The sequence below is a fragment of the Anser cygnoides genome, chromosome 19 (assembly GCF_040182565.1).
Source record: "Anser cygnoides isolate HZ-2024a breed goose chromosome 19, Taihu_goose_T2T_genome, whole genome shotgun sequence".
NCBI lineage: Eukaryota > Metazoa > Chordata > Aves > Anseriformes > Anatidae > Anser > Anser cygnoides.
In genome coordinates this window covers 12,903,507-12,916,636 of record NC_089891.1, presented here as the reverse complement: position 1 = coordinate 12,916,636, position 13,130 = coordinate 12,903,507, and the positions used below count along the sequence as shown (strand labels likewise).

Genomic DNA, 13,130 nt, shown 5'->3' with positions numbered 1-13,130 from the left:
TTACAACCTAAGAGTTAGAAACTGTCTTCTCAGATCTTAGAAGTATGTGATCAAGTTGCAGCAAATCTGTTAAGACCACTTCTCCTCCTAGGACATAATCCTGCAATGAGCTAGAAAGGTTATCCCTTCCCATGTGGAAAACTCTACCAGACTTGCATCTCCCAGATCATTCAGAGGGCAAGTCAGTCACAACAATCAGCAAGCACTTTCTTAGTAATAGAAGACAGAAGTCTGGACAAACTCTGCTCACCTTTAGAAAAATTACATAGTAGATAGCAACTAAAAAAAAAAAAAAAAAGCCAAGTTACCAGGGCTCAGGTGACAAGTGGGCATTTTTTAAAGACATTTAGCTTTTCATGAAATTTGACGCAGAAATCGAAGCTCTTCTGGGCTGTTTCTAATGCACTTGTGTTGCTTGCGTTAGAACCAATCACCAAGGATATCTCAAGGTTCAAAGCTTTGCTTGCCTCTGGACAGTGCCCAAATTCATAAATTCCTATCTTTCATATATCCTACAATAAACAGACCAAAATGCAAGTTACTGAACTTACTTGGCAGAACTATATGTCACCAAGGCATCCAATGATAAATTGTGGGGAGGAGAGGGAAGAACCACGCGACATCTCAAATATGGAAACGTCTTTCCACACTTAGGGCAAGGCATGATACAAAGCCCTCACTGCAAACAAATTTTACCTTACCTGCTCTTGCTCATTCTGCAGCTCTTGGCTGTTCTTAGATTTCTTTGGCTCAGAAGGGCCTCCAGGGCTAGAAAAAGTTGCTGGCAGCTTTGAAGATGGCTTATCTAACCCAAGAGGTGGTGTAGCCACAGAAGTGTCCCCCAGACGTTGTCCATCTCCAAAAAAAGGGACGAATGGGGTAGACTTGGGCTCTGAGGGAGGAGACAGCTCCTCCACACTGGCATTAGGTTCTCTAATCAAGCCTTGATTGTCTGTGCAACAGTTTAAAGATGAGGCCACATCCTTGTGGTCCAAGTCCTTTGGGAACGTGTGCATTTGAGGTAATGGCACATTCTCTGCTCCTCTGATAAAGCCTGGCCTCACCATTGGCTCATTACACTGTGTCATGGCATCTGCAGCTTCCTCCCGACCAGACAAACTGCATTTCTTCATGACAACCCTTAAAGACAACACCAAAAAAAAAAAAGATTATCATAAGTACTGTCCTCCCAATTCTCAACATGACCAAGACACAAAGGAGACAGCTAGATCATAATTTAATAATCTGCTTCTTCCAGAGTTACAAAGAACAAGTTTCAGTTGCTCTGAAGTTAGGAGGAAGGAGGAAGAAAAACAGGAATTACCCCCCCCAAAAAACGGGAATTACCCCCACAGGAAGAGAAGAAAATTGCCTTCCAGGGAAAAAAAAAAAAAAAAGTCAGCTGTAAAACACTGTTTTTAATCACTCCCACCTTCTGTATATATTATAAAAAACTGGCTAGATGATCACAGAAAACCTGTCACTGACTACTCCCCACCTCATGATCCCAATCAGCAGGAGGCACTGCAGGGACTGGGAGCTAAAAAAAACAACAAACCAAAAAAAAAAAGAAAAGAAGAAAGGGCACCCATAAAAGCCCCGCCCCCCCCCCCCCCCCCCCCCCCCCCCCAAAAAAAAAAAAAGAAAAGAAAAAGAAAAGAAGCAAACAATTCCCTTTATTCTGCACATGACTGGTCAGTGCCAGCATCTGTAGCTGTGGGAAGCACATGTGGGCAGCAGTTTCAGATAAGCAGGCAAAGACAATTACCAAGTGCAGTGATGTTTGTCTTTTTGAATTATTTTCATGCATTTTTTTGGTACTTGAAACAAAACAAATTCACCACTAGAGTGAAAATGAAAAATAAAGAGCCCAAACTTTTCTCCTCCTAACCTGATGATGGCACTGCCTCCAGTCAGACCAAGTGACTTCAGTGTTGTCTTCTCTAGTTCATCTTTTCCTGAGATCTGTAACAAAAACAGAGGAAAAATATATATTAACTGTCTATCTGAGAGCATTTAAAGACCTCTTTCTAGAGTGAAGCCTATATTAAGATAATCATCACACAGCACCAGAAACAACTCACAGCACACTCTGCAGATGGAAATGAGACCTGAATACATCTGTATTCACCTGTTTGGCTTTCCCATATTCACTGCTTACTAAGGGATCTTCATTGAAGATGACCTATATATGCTTCTGTCCCATGTGTACATCCAAATCTGATTTAACCTCGGCAAAGCGTTATTTTTATGTCAGCAGTTAAATCACAGGCAACATCTCTGAGCTAGAAGACAGCTGATTTCATTACATACACTTCCCATCTGCTTGTAATGACCCGTTCCAGAATAAAGACGATCTGTCCACAGAGGTCAGTGGGAAGTGAAGGGGACAGCTAGGGAGAACGAATTCCATAATACACACATACAAAATTTTAAACAAAACATTAACAGCAAAAGATCAAAACAGGGAGGAAAGCAAATATTTATTAAAATGAAACCACTGTTTTGACTCTTGAGCTTTAAAAGAAGTTGGAAAGAAAAACACAAACAAGTCATTGAGCTCATTTTATGGGCTCAGAAGTCTAAACGGCTCTGGGTTATGTTCCAAAAAAGCTTTTTTCCATACAGACTTGTCAGGCTTTCAAAAGACCAACATTTTTCTACTTCCCCTCTCAAGAAAGTTCAAAAGAAACACTTTCCAGGTTGGAAAGTGGAGCTAAGTTTTCCTTATATTTTAGGGATAGAAGAAGAGACGGTTAAGAAGGTTTTGATGACTTACCTCATCTCGCATGTAAATACAGACTGGACAGAATTCACCGTGTTGTTCCATAAACTCCCTGCAATAAACAGCAAAATACTGCAGCATCTGTAGAGCAGCCTATCCCTTCCAAAACCAACGTAGAGAAATAGTAAGAAGCAAAATTAGCTAGCATCACTCTCCTCCCTGTTACTCCAGCAACAGCCGTTACACACTTCACAGAATCGGTATTAGAAATTAAGTAAAGAATTTGCTCCGGTATATTCACTGTTCCTTAAGCACAGCTCCTGGCAAGTTGAAAAATAAAGGAGAAATAATTCTTCAAGTAATTCTGAAATGAGCCGATTTTACAAGATAAATTCAACACCATTCTTAGTGTGCCTCAGTGCCCAATCTGTAACATGACTAGTACTTGCTCTTTTTAAGCCCTTATCTAAGTTCAATAGTTTATGACTGTATAGACTGTACTTTCTTTAGGGAAGGGTCAGTTTCTTCCCATGTATGCACAGCAGCAGAACAGAATGAAATACTGCTCTGAAGCAAATAATCTGAGAACAAAGAGGTTGCTTGTCTTAGTATCAGAAAGATTTAAAACAAACAACAACAACAACAAACAGCAGAAACTTTTAGATTTTAGAGACTAGGGACAAAACAAAGTCAAAGAAAAGGCTGCTGCTCTAGAAAAAGTGAAGATAAGCATACAGGTGAGCATTCCAGTGAGGCAATGATGCAAGTTGATGACAGGCCATCTGCAGAGGAAGATATAAGTGAAGGATTCACAGCACAGAGAAGAGGGAGAACCAGTTCAGGGCTGTGAAGAAGACAGCCCCAAAGTGCTACTCTTAAAAAGATACTACTCTTCCCATTTTCCTCAAGATAAGCAATTCTGCGGCATTCAAGGGGAAGAGAAGCTTTATTACATATTCATTTGATCAAACATGGAAAGGAAAAAGACAATCACAATCTACCACTGCAAGTCTCAGTTTTCATCCATCCAAGATCATTCATGCATTCAGCAGTGCCCACTGCGTGCAGAAACGTGCGCGTTCTTGCATCACTGAAATGTGAAGGCGTATATGGAAGATGACTCGGCTCCCTCATTAATTCAGAATCCTATCAGAGATCAGTTATTCCGGTATCAACCTGGAGTTTTGTCACAAGCCTCTCTAAATTCTAATCAGATAATTGCCACACACTCTCTGCATCTTTTCATTACTGGAGAAGCCACCACTGTAAGCATTAACAAGTCCCTGACCAGAATTTTGGACAGGCAGCTAGTAAGTGCCTTAGTACTTTACTCTGGAATTGGAACCAAGTCTGGTTCCAACAGTATCAGCATTCAATCTAAGAAAGAATCATTGCAGATGCTGACCTCTACTACAGGAGCTGATTTGGCCCCAAGCCTACAATTAGGAGGGTACAGTCTACCCCTTTGATTTATACGGAGTGATCAGGCTCTGTAGTCTAGAATTGGTTTATGACTCCTCTCTTCCACTGTAGGTAAGAATCATCTGATGCCATTGGGAACATCATGGCAGAAGTGAACCATGTGCCCTACCTTGAGGTATCTCCCAGCTTCACTATGGAGGATTTAATTTGTGCAGAAAACAATTTAGAGAACTGAAAGAACGATTAAAGATGGAAGGATTGTGTTGCTTTTTTTTTTCTCCCGTTATTAAACAAGAAGCTGTGAAGCAGATTTTCCACTTAATGAGTGACATAGCTTTAACCAAAAAAAAGCCTCTTCTTGTAATCTGTATTCTTTCCAAATCCAATTCTCCCCCTCAGGAACAAAAAATAACAAGCATTAATAGTGTATTATCTTGTGGGAGAAAAAAAACAGCACACCAAACATAAGTGTTGATGGTGGATTATTCTGTGGGAGGAAAACCAGCACAACAAGTAGTGATTCAGGATAGAATGCTCATCCAAATAAATATAAACAACAATTATATTCATCCATCCAAGATTAAAAAAAAAAAAGAAAAAAACAATGCATAAAACTTGAACCCCTAGGATTCAACCTGCAATCAGAAAGGCAAAGCAGTGTGCCAGGGAACTGAAGAAATTAAAATTGAATGGGTTAACATAAAATAGGAAAATACTAAATGTTAAAGGTTAATCTTCTTTATCATCTGCTTCTCTAAACAGCAGACTACACTGGATGGAGACCACCAAGCTCTCTCCTATGCCTCACCCCACCAGGAAACACTCAGCGCAACTCCTATGACTAACAGAATCCACCACTCTACAAATCATCTAATGAAATCCACCTGACAGTCACATCCTTGCTCATCTCCTGAGACCTCGAACAAAAGAGGCCGAATTAGTCACTGAGTCAACTTGTCATTTTATGTGCTATTACACCTGTGTTACTACTAAATTCAAACATAACTTTGCAAATGACTTATTTAGAGCATTATGTAAATTCTCGCACTTAACTGTCTCCTCAGTTATTTGATTCTAGTGATTGCAGTACACTTCACAGAAAAAAAGCAAAATCTACAAGGCCCTGGCAGCCTGAAAGCACTCCAGTATTTCCCTCTAGAAATCAGAAGTTTTAGAAAGATCTATTTCAATCATTTCTCTGCACTGTTTGCAATTCTGCAAAAGCAGTCACAGACACACATTCTGTTAAATATGCTTATAAAACATTCATCTACTCAGACCAATTACATCTATCACATTACTCATACCTATCACCTGTACCTTCAGGGACGCAGAATCACAGAACGGTTGAGGACAAAAGAGGCTTCTGGAGGTCTTCTGGTCTAACACCCCTGCTCAAGCTGCACGGGGGCCCCAGCACATCCTGTTGTCTGGGATTGTTCCTCCCCAGGTGCAGGACTTTGCACGTTTCCTTGCTGTACTTCATGAGGTTTTTGTCAGTCCCGTTCTCCAGCCTGTCCAGGTCCTTCTGGATGGCAGCATGACTCTGGGAAATCCATCATTCTCCCCGGCTTCGTGTCATTTGCACACTTGCTTAGAGTGCACTCTACTTCATTGCCCAGATCATTAATCAAGATGTTTAACAGGACTGGACCCTCCACCGAGCCCTGCAGCATTCTACTTATTACTGGCCTCCAACTAGATTTTGTACCACTGACAACTACCTTCTGGACCTGTCTGACTCATTCTCTATCTCGTGCTTTAATTTGCGAGCATCATACCTGGGGGGTGGAACAGGGAAAGCCTGTAAGAAAAGGGAATCAGTGATCGAGCCTGGGTTCCTTCTGACTTTTCCTACAAAGGAGTTAAATGAATTGAGTTCGTTATTTAAAACATCCTGCTTTCAGCATCATGCACCCCAAAATATACATGTTTAAATTACAATATTCCCAGTCACAAAATTATCTCCCAGATTTATGAAGGAAAAGGATCACTTAAACAGTAGCCAAAATCCATTCAGTCAACCAAGTGACTCTGAAGTGTCACTTTCTGAACTGACTCTGCACATTACGGAGTATGTCTGTGCTGTGGCCACGCTGACTACTGTTGTTAGAGAACTTTCTACTTGGTAGCTGTTAAGACCACAAGTAGGCATGCAATAAACCCAACACAAAGGTGATTATTTATAACCATTATTACAGAAAGACCATCTTAAGACAGAAATAAGATTCTCTATCCAGGTAAGAAGGACGTAAAATAACCCTTAGCACACTATCAATCTGCGTGCACAGCAGAAGATGAGTCTGCGTACCCAAACACAAAATACTATTTTCAGTGCAGTGGCTCCTATAATCTTAAGTATCGTCATAATGTTCAATTGGAGTTACGTAACACCATTAGCTTTGTCAATACCTTATGCAGTCTCTCTGTTTTGTCCAAAATAGATCACAGATTAGCAGCTCAGAAGAATATATATAAAATATTATGCAAAACATCGAATGTAACATGCATCTCGTTAGCCCAGTACAAAGTGACAAGAAAAAATGATCAGGGAAGGAGCCAGTGAGACTATAGAGCAGAAAAACAAAAGGATATAGCCATTACGTTCTAGAAAAATTCATCAAGGACATTTACATTTAGACTAAAAATGCAGCTTCAATGAAATATAAGTGAAGTAGCTGGAATCAGGAGTCACTCAGAATTGAACACACCATCTGGAAAACAATACTCAATCCTTGAGTAATCCTCAAGAGCAAGAGCACATCAAAGAGTTCCAGATGGAGGATGTGGGAGAGCAAACCTGTTAAGCACAGGCCAGAATTCAGATTTCTGTTTGCTTTAATTATAACAGTCTATCTCCAGCCTTGATCTAAAGGTTAAAACTTACGCCTTTCTAAATAAAGTATGCAACAGCATGATAATACGGGACAAGGCAAGTCACAACAAAACTGACAAGCTCCACTTGCTAGACTCAATAAATCCAAATAAAGCAACCTGTAAAACCAGTCCTGAGGGATGGGTCTCATTCAGGGAAGTGAGGGGCTGAGAACTACTATGGGACCAGCTGCAACAGATCAGAATGGTTTCAGTACTGAGGTATCTTTTTTATTTTATGTAGGGGGGGAATACACTTCTCCAAGCCAATGCATCAAATGCTACCATGCAGGAAGTGACAGACAAACCCAGAGCATCCTAGCTATTACATTCAATCTTCGGATTATGAAAAACAATTACCCTTCTAGATGAATGATCAAAAAAAAAAAAATAGGTTGCCACCATGTGCAGTACTGCAATCAGTTATACTCTGTCAAGGATAGAAAGCCATATACAATGCTCCGTAGGAATCAATCTGTAGCAGATGAACAACTATTTGCACCAGTATGACTATTCCTACGTGACCCCTCATCTGCTGTTACTCAGACACTGGAGTAATTGAAACTACTGCCAAAGTTGGGAGGAAAGCTGCTTCCATTATTCCAGGCATCCTCCCATACAGCAGGAAGATCCTACCTGAAGCTGTGTTTATAAATCCTGCAACTGCTAGTGTATTCAAAGCAATGGCAGCAAAACATCAGCATATAGGACACATCTCAGGCTATCACAAACCTCTGAGTAACTCAACTCAAGAAGCATTTTGCAGCTGTCACTTCTGCTTCCAATCCTATTTAAAAAAAAAAAAAAAAAAGACTCCAATAATGGGTGGGCTTTGCTTACACTCTGGCAAGGAAGGCAAACCTTGCCAGAGTGCTGTGCTAGATAACGCATGTCCACGCTGTGATCCTTGAGCTTTACCTTGTAACTCAAGACCCAGGCTCCTACCTCCCCTTTTGCAGCAGTAACTAAGCTCCAAAGGCTAACATTTGATGAGGAAAGAGGAAGGAGAAGAATAAACAAACAAACAAACAAACCCTTGTCCCCTAACTGGAAGTTTGGAGCAAAATAGCACCTAAGAGACTACCTTTAGCGCACCGTAACAGGCTATGTGTGCTCAGACTTTTCCAGACAACCCAGTAGGGCTAGTCATCCCTACCTTATTTTAAATGTTTTTGTTTGCAGTCAGGATCACCTATATCCCTATAGAAATCCCTGAAATCCCTGACAAAAATGCACAAAAAATAAAGGACTGCTGAGACGTGGAGGAAACAGTTCAGACTCTTTATAGGTTGCAGTTTCTCCCTGAAATCACAGAAAAGGGCAGACAAAAGCAGCCCACAGTAATGAAGTTTAAACCTCAGGTTGCCTATCATTAAAGGTGGATGATCAGAATTTAGGAGGAGAAAAGCTGAGGGCACAATGGAATAAACATACATCCTTACCCAAGAGACCCATAAGAGAGCAAAACAATTTGACTTATGTAACATAGCTCCATTCACCTTCCCAAAATTTCTTTCCATGTCAATCCAAGGAACCGTTTGATTAAACAGCCTTTTGAGAATATATGACAAATATCTGAACTTAATGAATAATACCACAAAAACAGCAGAGTCATAGCCATTGTCAAAATTGTCTTCCAGGGTCCAGACTGCAATCACTTCTATGTAAAAGTCAACAAAGCTGCTGAAGCTGACACAGAAGTAAGAGTGGAAGACTGAAAAGCAACAGTTCTCCCAGGCCTCATGCTAAAATGGTCTAAAACACTTGTGCCCTCAACCAAGTCTGTGCAGAACAGACTCCAAGCAAAGATCCCTGGGAGACTTATTTTTGTATAACTCTTGGAAGCCAGCAGGCTCCTCCTCCAGCTGCTGTTAATCCATTACATTCACTCACTGAGGCAAGCACACACATCAAACACACTGTCACTTCTTTGATGTGCTGTTCTTCAGAAGGGGAACGGCAGGCAGATTAGATTCCTTCATGTAGTGATCTGACAGGGCCTGTAAACATCTTGTGCAAGGACTGCCGCACGCTGAGAGGAGGAGCAGATTTACAATAGCTTCCAGACCTTCTTCAGACCCAATTAGCCAAGATGGACGCTGGAGACCCGGGGGAAATTCCAGTGGATTTAGAATACTTCCCCTCACGCACTTACAGCAGCTGAGCATTCCAGGAAAACATCTTTGGTTGGAAATTCAAGGGAAGGATTCAGCAAAAGTCAACAACTAGTTGACTAGTCAGTCAACTGCATCCATACATACTGGAAAGCATCACAACCCCTGAAATCTATACGGATGGATACAGGTCCAGCTTGTTATGCAAGTCACACACAGCATCTTTGCTGCTTGTTGACTTTAATCAAAAGTCTACAAAGTCCATCCAAACATCTAAGCTCAGCTTCCAGAGGGCAGAAAAGAACAGCTGTGTCTTGTGAACTGAAGTTAATAACACTTAGCACAGATTGGCAGTTATAATCCTAAGAAGAGCAGTATGTATATTGACTAGTAGTGTTACAATGTCCTGTAACAAATAAAACCTCCACCAGTCTAGCACTTCCCCAACTGCAACAGGCACTTTTCTCCCAGAGGGCACGAAGTATGTAATAAGGCACAAGAAAGGCCTTAAAACACCCCAAAGATATACCCAGGTTTTGTTTCTCCATTCCCCTCTTGTCTACCTCTTTCCTACTCCAAAAAAAAAAAAATCTGAATCTGTCTGGTATTTACATGAAGACTGTCCTTTTCAATTTAAGATTTAAATGCCACACAGCAGATCTTCTGATGATACAAAATTTTGAGTAAAAAAAAAACCAGGGAAAATATTATTTTTCAGCCGAATCAGCTACGTAAGCCAATTCCCCACGAAGCTGCACAAATACTACAAGGGGAGTTAGACAGGAGCGTGGGAAGTGAGCAGTAACTGTTCAATCCACTGCTGCTACTCAGAAGATGTTTTTGACCTGCTTCTGCACCCCCACCCCCACCCCCCCACACACACCATGATCCTAACTCCCTTCCTTGGGCCAACACCAGGCACTCTTTTGATCTTGGTACGGGCCATTCAGGGAGCTAAGCTGGCTGAAAACAAACAGCACATCCCTGGGAGGCACAACAGCTCCAGAGCAACTCAAGCTACACAACTCAACAGTGCTACCCTGACTTAATGAGGTAAGTTTGACCAATTCAAAGTCAGAACTGTGTTTCTTAGGCTATTCCAATTGCAGTACATAATAAGCAACTTTAAACTTCATTTATTAGTTTATGCTAGTACAGTAGTCCAACACTAACACATACCCATAACTGGTCAATTGCTCCAGCCCAGATTACAAATGGCAATCCATGACTTTGCATCCTCTAAGTGTACGCTGAAAGACTGAGCTTATCTGAAATGTTACTGCACTGTCACCTGTCCCTCCCCAGTGACCATTTATTTCATAGCTTTTCTAGCACCATAGCCTTGGAGACTTCAGAAGTTTTCGCACAGATCACCACTATCTCTGTAGATTGATGAGTATGTAAGTGTTCCGAGAAATTAACAAAACCAGTTCCTAGTTGCACAATACAGCATCTGTACAGAGGAGCAAGAGGATTGAGTGCAACAGAAGCAAGTTTAGTCACATTAGAAAAAGTGCAGAGCAACTGGCAGAAGGCGAGGAATGCAAGAGAAAGAGCAAGCTAGAAACACAACACCTGAAAAGACACTATCAAGAGACAGGTAAACCAACAACAATAGAAAAAAAATAAACTTGGAAATTCTGTTCAGAGTAGAATGGCTGTCACAGCTTCAAGGCTCCATCTTCCAAGCCATGAAAAAAATAAAAACTGTCTACAGAGAAAAGTTTCTTAGTTTGACATTTCAAAACAATACAGCATTTTAAAGTCAAAGCTAGAGACAAAGGAAAACAACGAACATAGACCAGACTCAAACAATAAGATTTCTAACCCACATATATATTTAATAAATGTAAGACCAAATATTTTTCCATTTAAATAGGAGTTAATAAGTCTTTTGAAGATTCCACATTAGCCTGCTGAGAACTACAGATTTCCCTGAAGATCTACACAAGTCCCAAAAGCAACAGCAACTTGCTTAAGAATCCCCTCCACCACATGAAACCACAACACAAAAATATTAGTGATGAAGATAATCTAGGCTAACTTGTCAGCTCTGGCAGTAACTTGACTTCAAATAAGTTTGTATAAAAGAACGATGCAGCAATACATCCAGGTATATAGTTTCTTTCTGGCCTTTGCAGTTTGTTACCAGTTTATGCCCTGAACCAAGACTGCAAGTCCAATATTAACAAAATAGCAACAAAACAATGGATTGTCAAACATGAAACAGCAAAGAAAAGGCAAACGTCTGTGTTATAAAGGAAAAAAATGCAATGAAATGCAAATTCTACAAATCTGCATGATTTAGTTGGATCACTGTGTGGTGATGTTGGCTGGGATAGAGTTATTGTCTTCATGGTTGCTTCTATGGTGCTACATTTTGCATTTGTGATGAAGGTAGTGTTGATAACACACTGATGTTTTAGTTGTTGATGAACAGTGCTTACACAGAGTTGAAGTCTTGTCTTTTTCTCATACTGCCCTGCCAGCAAGGAGGCCAGAGGTGCACAAGAAGCTGGGAGGGGACACAATCTGCACAGCTGAGTCAAACTGGCAAAAAGGATATTCCATACCATGTGGCACTGTATTCCACGAGCTGGGGGAAAGCTTACCATGGGTGCTGTTGTTTGGGGACTGGGTGGGAATCAGTCAGCTGGTGGTGAGCAATTGTGTTTTGCATCATGCTCCCTCCCCCCCTAATTTTTTTTTAAGTGATTTAAAAAAAAAAAATTGAACTCTTTATCCCAACCCATGCGTTTTCTAACTTCTGGCCTTCTGATTCCCTTGCTCCATCCCACTACAGAACAAGGGGGAGAGAGCAAGATGCTGTGCAGTGCTTAGGTGCCTACTGGGGTTAAACCACAACACACTGTAAGAACAACTAAATACTGTCATACATAGACCCATCCAAACAAGTATTTTTTTTTCCACTGTGTTGCTCACCTGGTCTTTGTAAAATGGTTCAGAAGTTCCCACAAAGTCTGTTGACAGAGAAAGGTATCTTGCAAACGGGAGCCGTCATCTAACTGTAATGCAATCCGAACCTGTAGGAAAAACACAGTAAATACTTATATTCAATGAAAATTTCTTCGCTACAACTTTCTTCGGTATTTCTACAATCTTTAGAACCTGCTAACCAAAAATTGTGACTTTCTTCTAAACACTTGCTGCAAACTATTACATTAGATAAAAACGATGAGTATTTAATGATTGTTTTAGAAGTTAATATTTAGAATGGTTCTATTCTACCACGAATATTATAATTTTAGTTCTTTAGTAAATAGCTCTCTTTGGGCAATTCATTCAGTATCCTCTCACATCAGTGAAAAATTAACATGACTGTGTGACTTCAATTTAAAAAGATTTGCAGAATGAAATTAACAGCTTTGCTTTCAGAGTCCAAGCCCCCAGTACACATTCAGCACTGCTAGAAAATAACGACTTTAATAATGTCACATGAATCTGTTATATTCCTCTCAGCTGCACAACCTGTAATATATCCTCTTACAGTGAGAATGCATAGCATGATACTGGTTAATGTTACTATCTTTGCCTACAGAAACAGCGGGACAGCTGATTTCAGTTTTCAGATTTCAGTGCAGTTCAAGCGTCCACCAACCTGACCAGCATCATTCTCCGGATTTCTCTAAACCTTACAACTCATTTCTCCATGAATTATCATCAAGAATTCTAGAGAACATCCATTTGATTATGAAATATTCTAAGACAAACTATACTCCTGGCTTCCCAATAATACTAGTAACTATAAAGATAAGAAAAAAGGAAGCCCTTATAAAAAAAATGCTCTTGATTCAGAAGACAGAGAAAAGAGGAGTCGCATTATTTTTCAAATATTGCGGTGTCTGTGCAGACTGAAAAGCACAACTACAAGTTCACTATGGTTGATCTTCACTTCAATGACTGCATATCAACTCAGAGTCAAAGAGAAATCACAAATTCAGAAATTTTGAGGATGAGGTTTGGCTAGCCATCTT

The 13,130-nt window shown here is 40.4% G+C and overlaps 1 protein-coding gene across 8 annotated transcripts in view; it reads right to left on the bottom strand.

Annotated features, from left to right (window-relative positions):
- The window catches only part of ASPSCR1 (ASPSCR1 tether for SLC2A4, UBX domain containing), a 55,909-nt gene that overhangs the window by 31,668 nt on the left and 11,111 nt on the right, over positions 1-13,130 (bottom strand). For all 8 annotated transcript variants that reach the window (XM_048050280.2, XM_066980400.1, XM_066980397.1 and 5 more), the window contains 4 exons: positions 12,079-12,179; positions 2,780-2,837; positions 1,892-1,965; positions 702-1,140 (listed from right to left, as the gene is read on the bottom strand). In XM_048050280.2, coding sequence (XP_047906237.2) covers positions 702-1,140; positions 1,892-1,965; positions 2,780-2,837; positions 12,079-12,179 — 672 coding nt within the window. The remainder of the gene's footprint in view (positions 1-701; positions 1,141-1,891; positions 1,966-2,779; positions 2,838-12,078; positions 12,180-13,130) is intronic.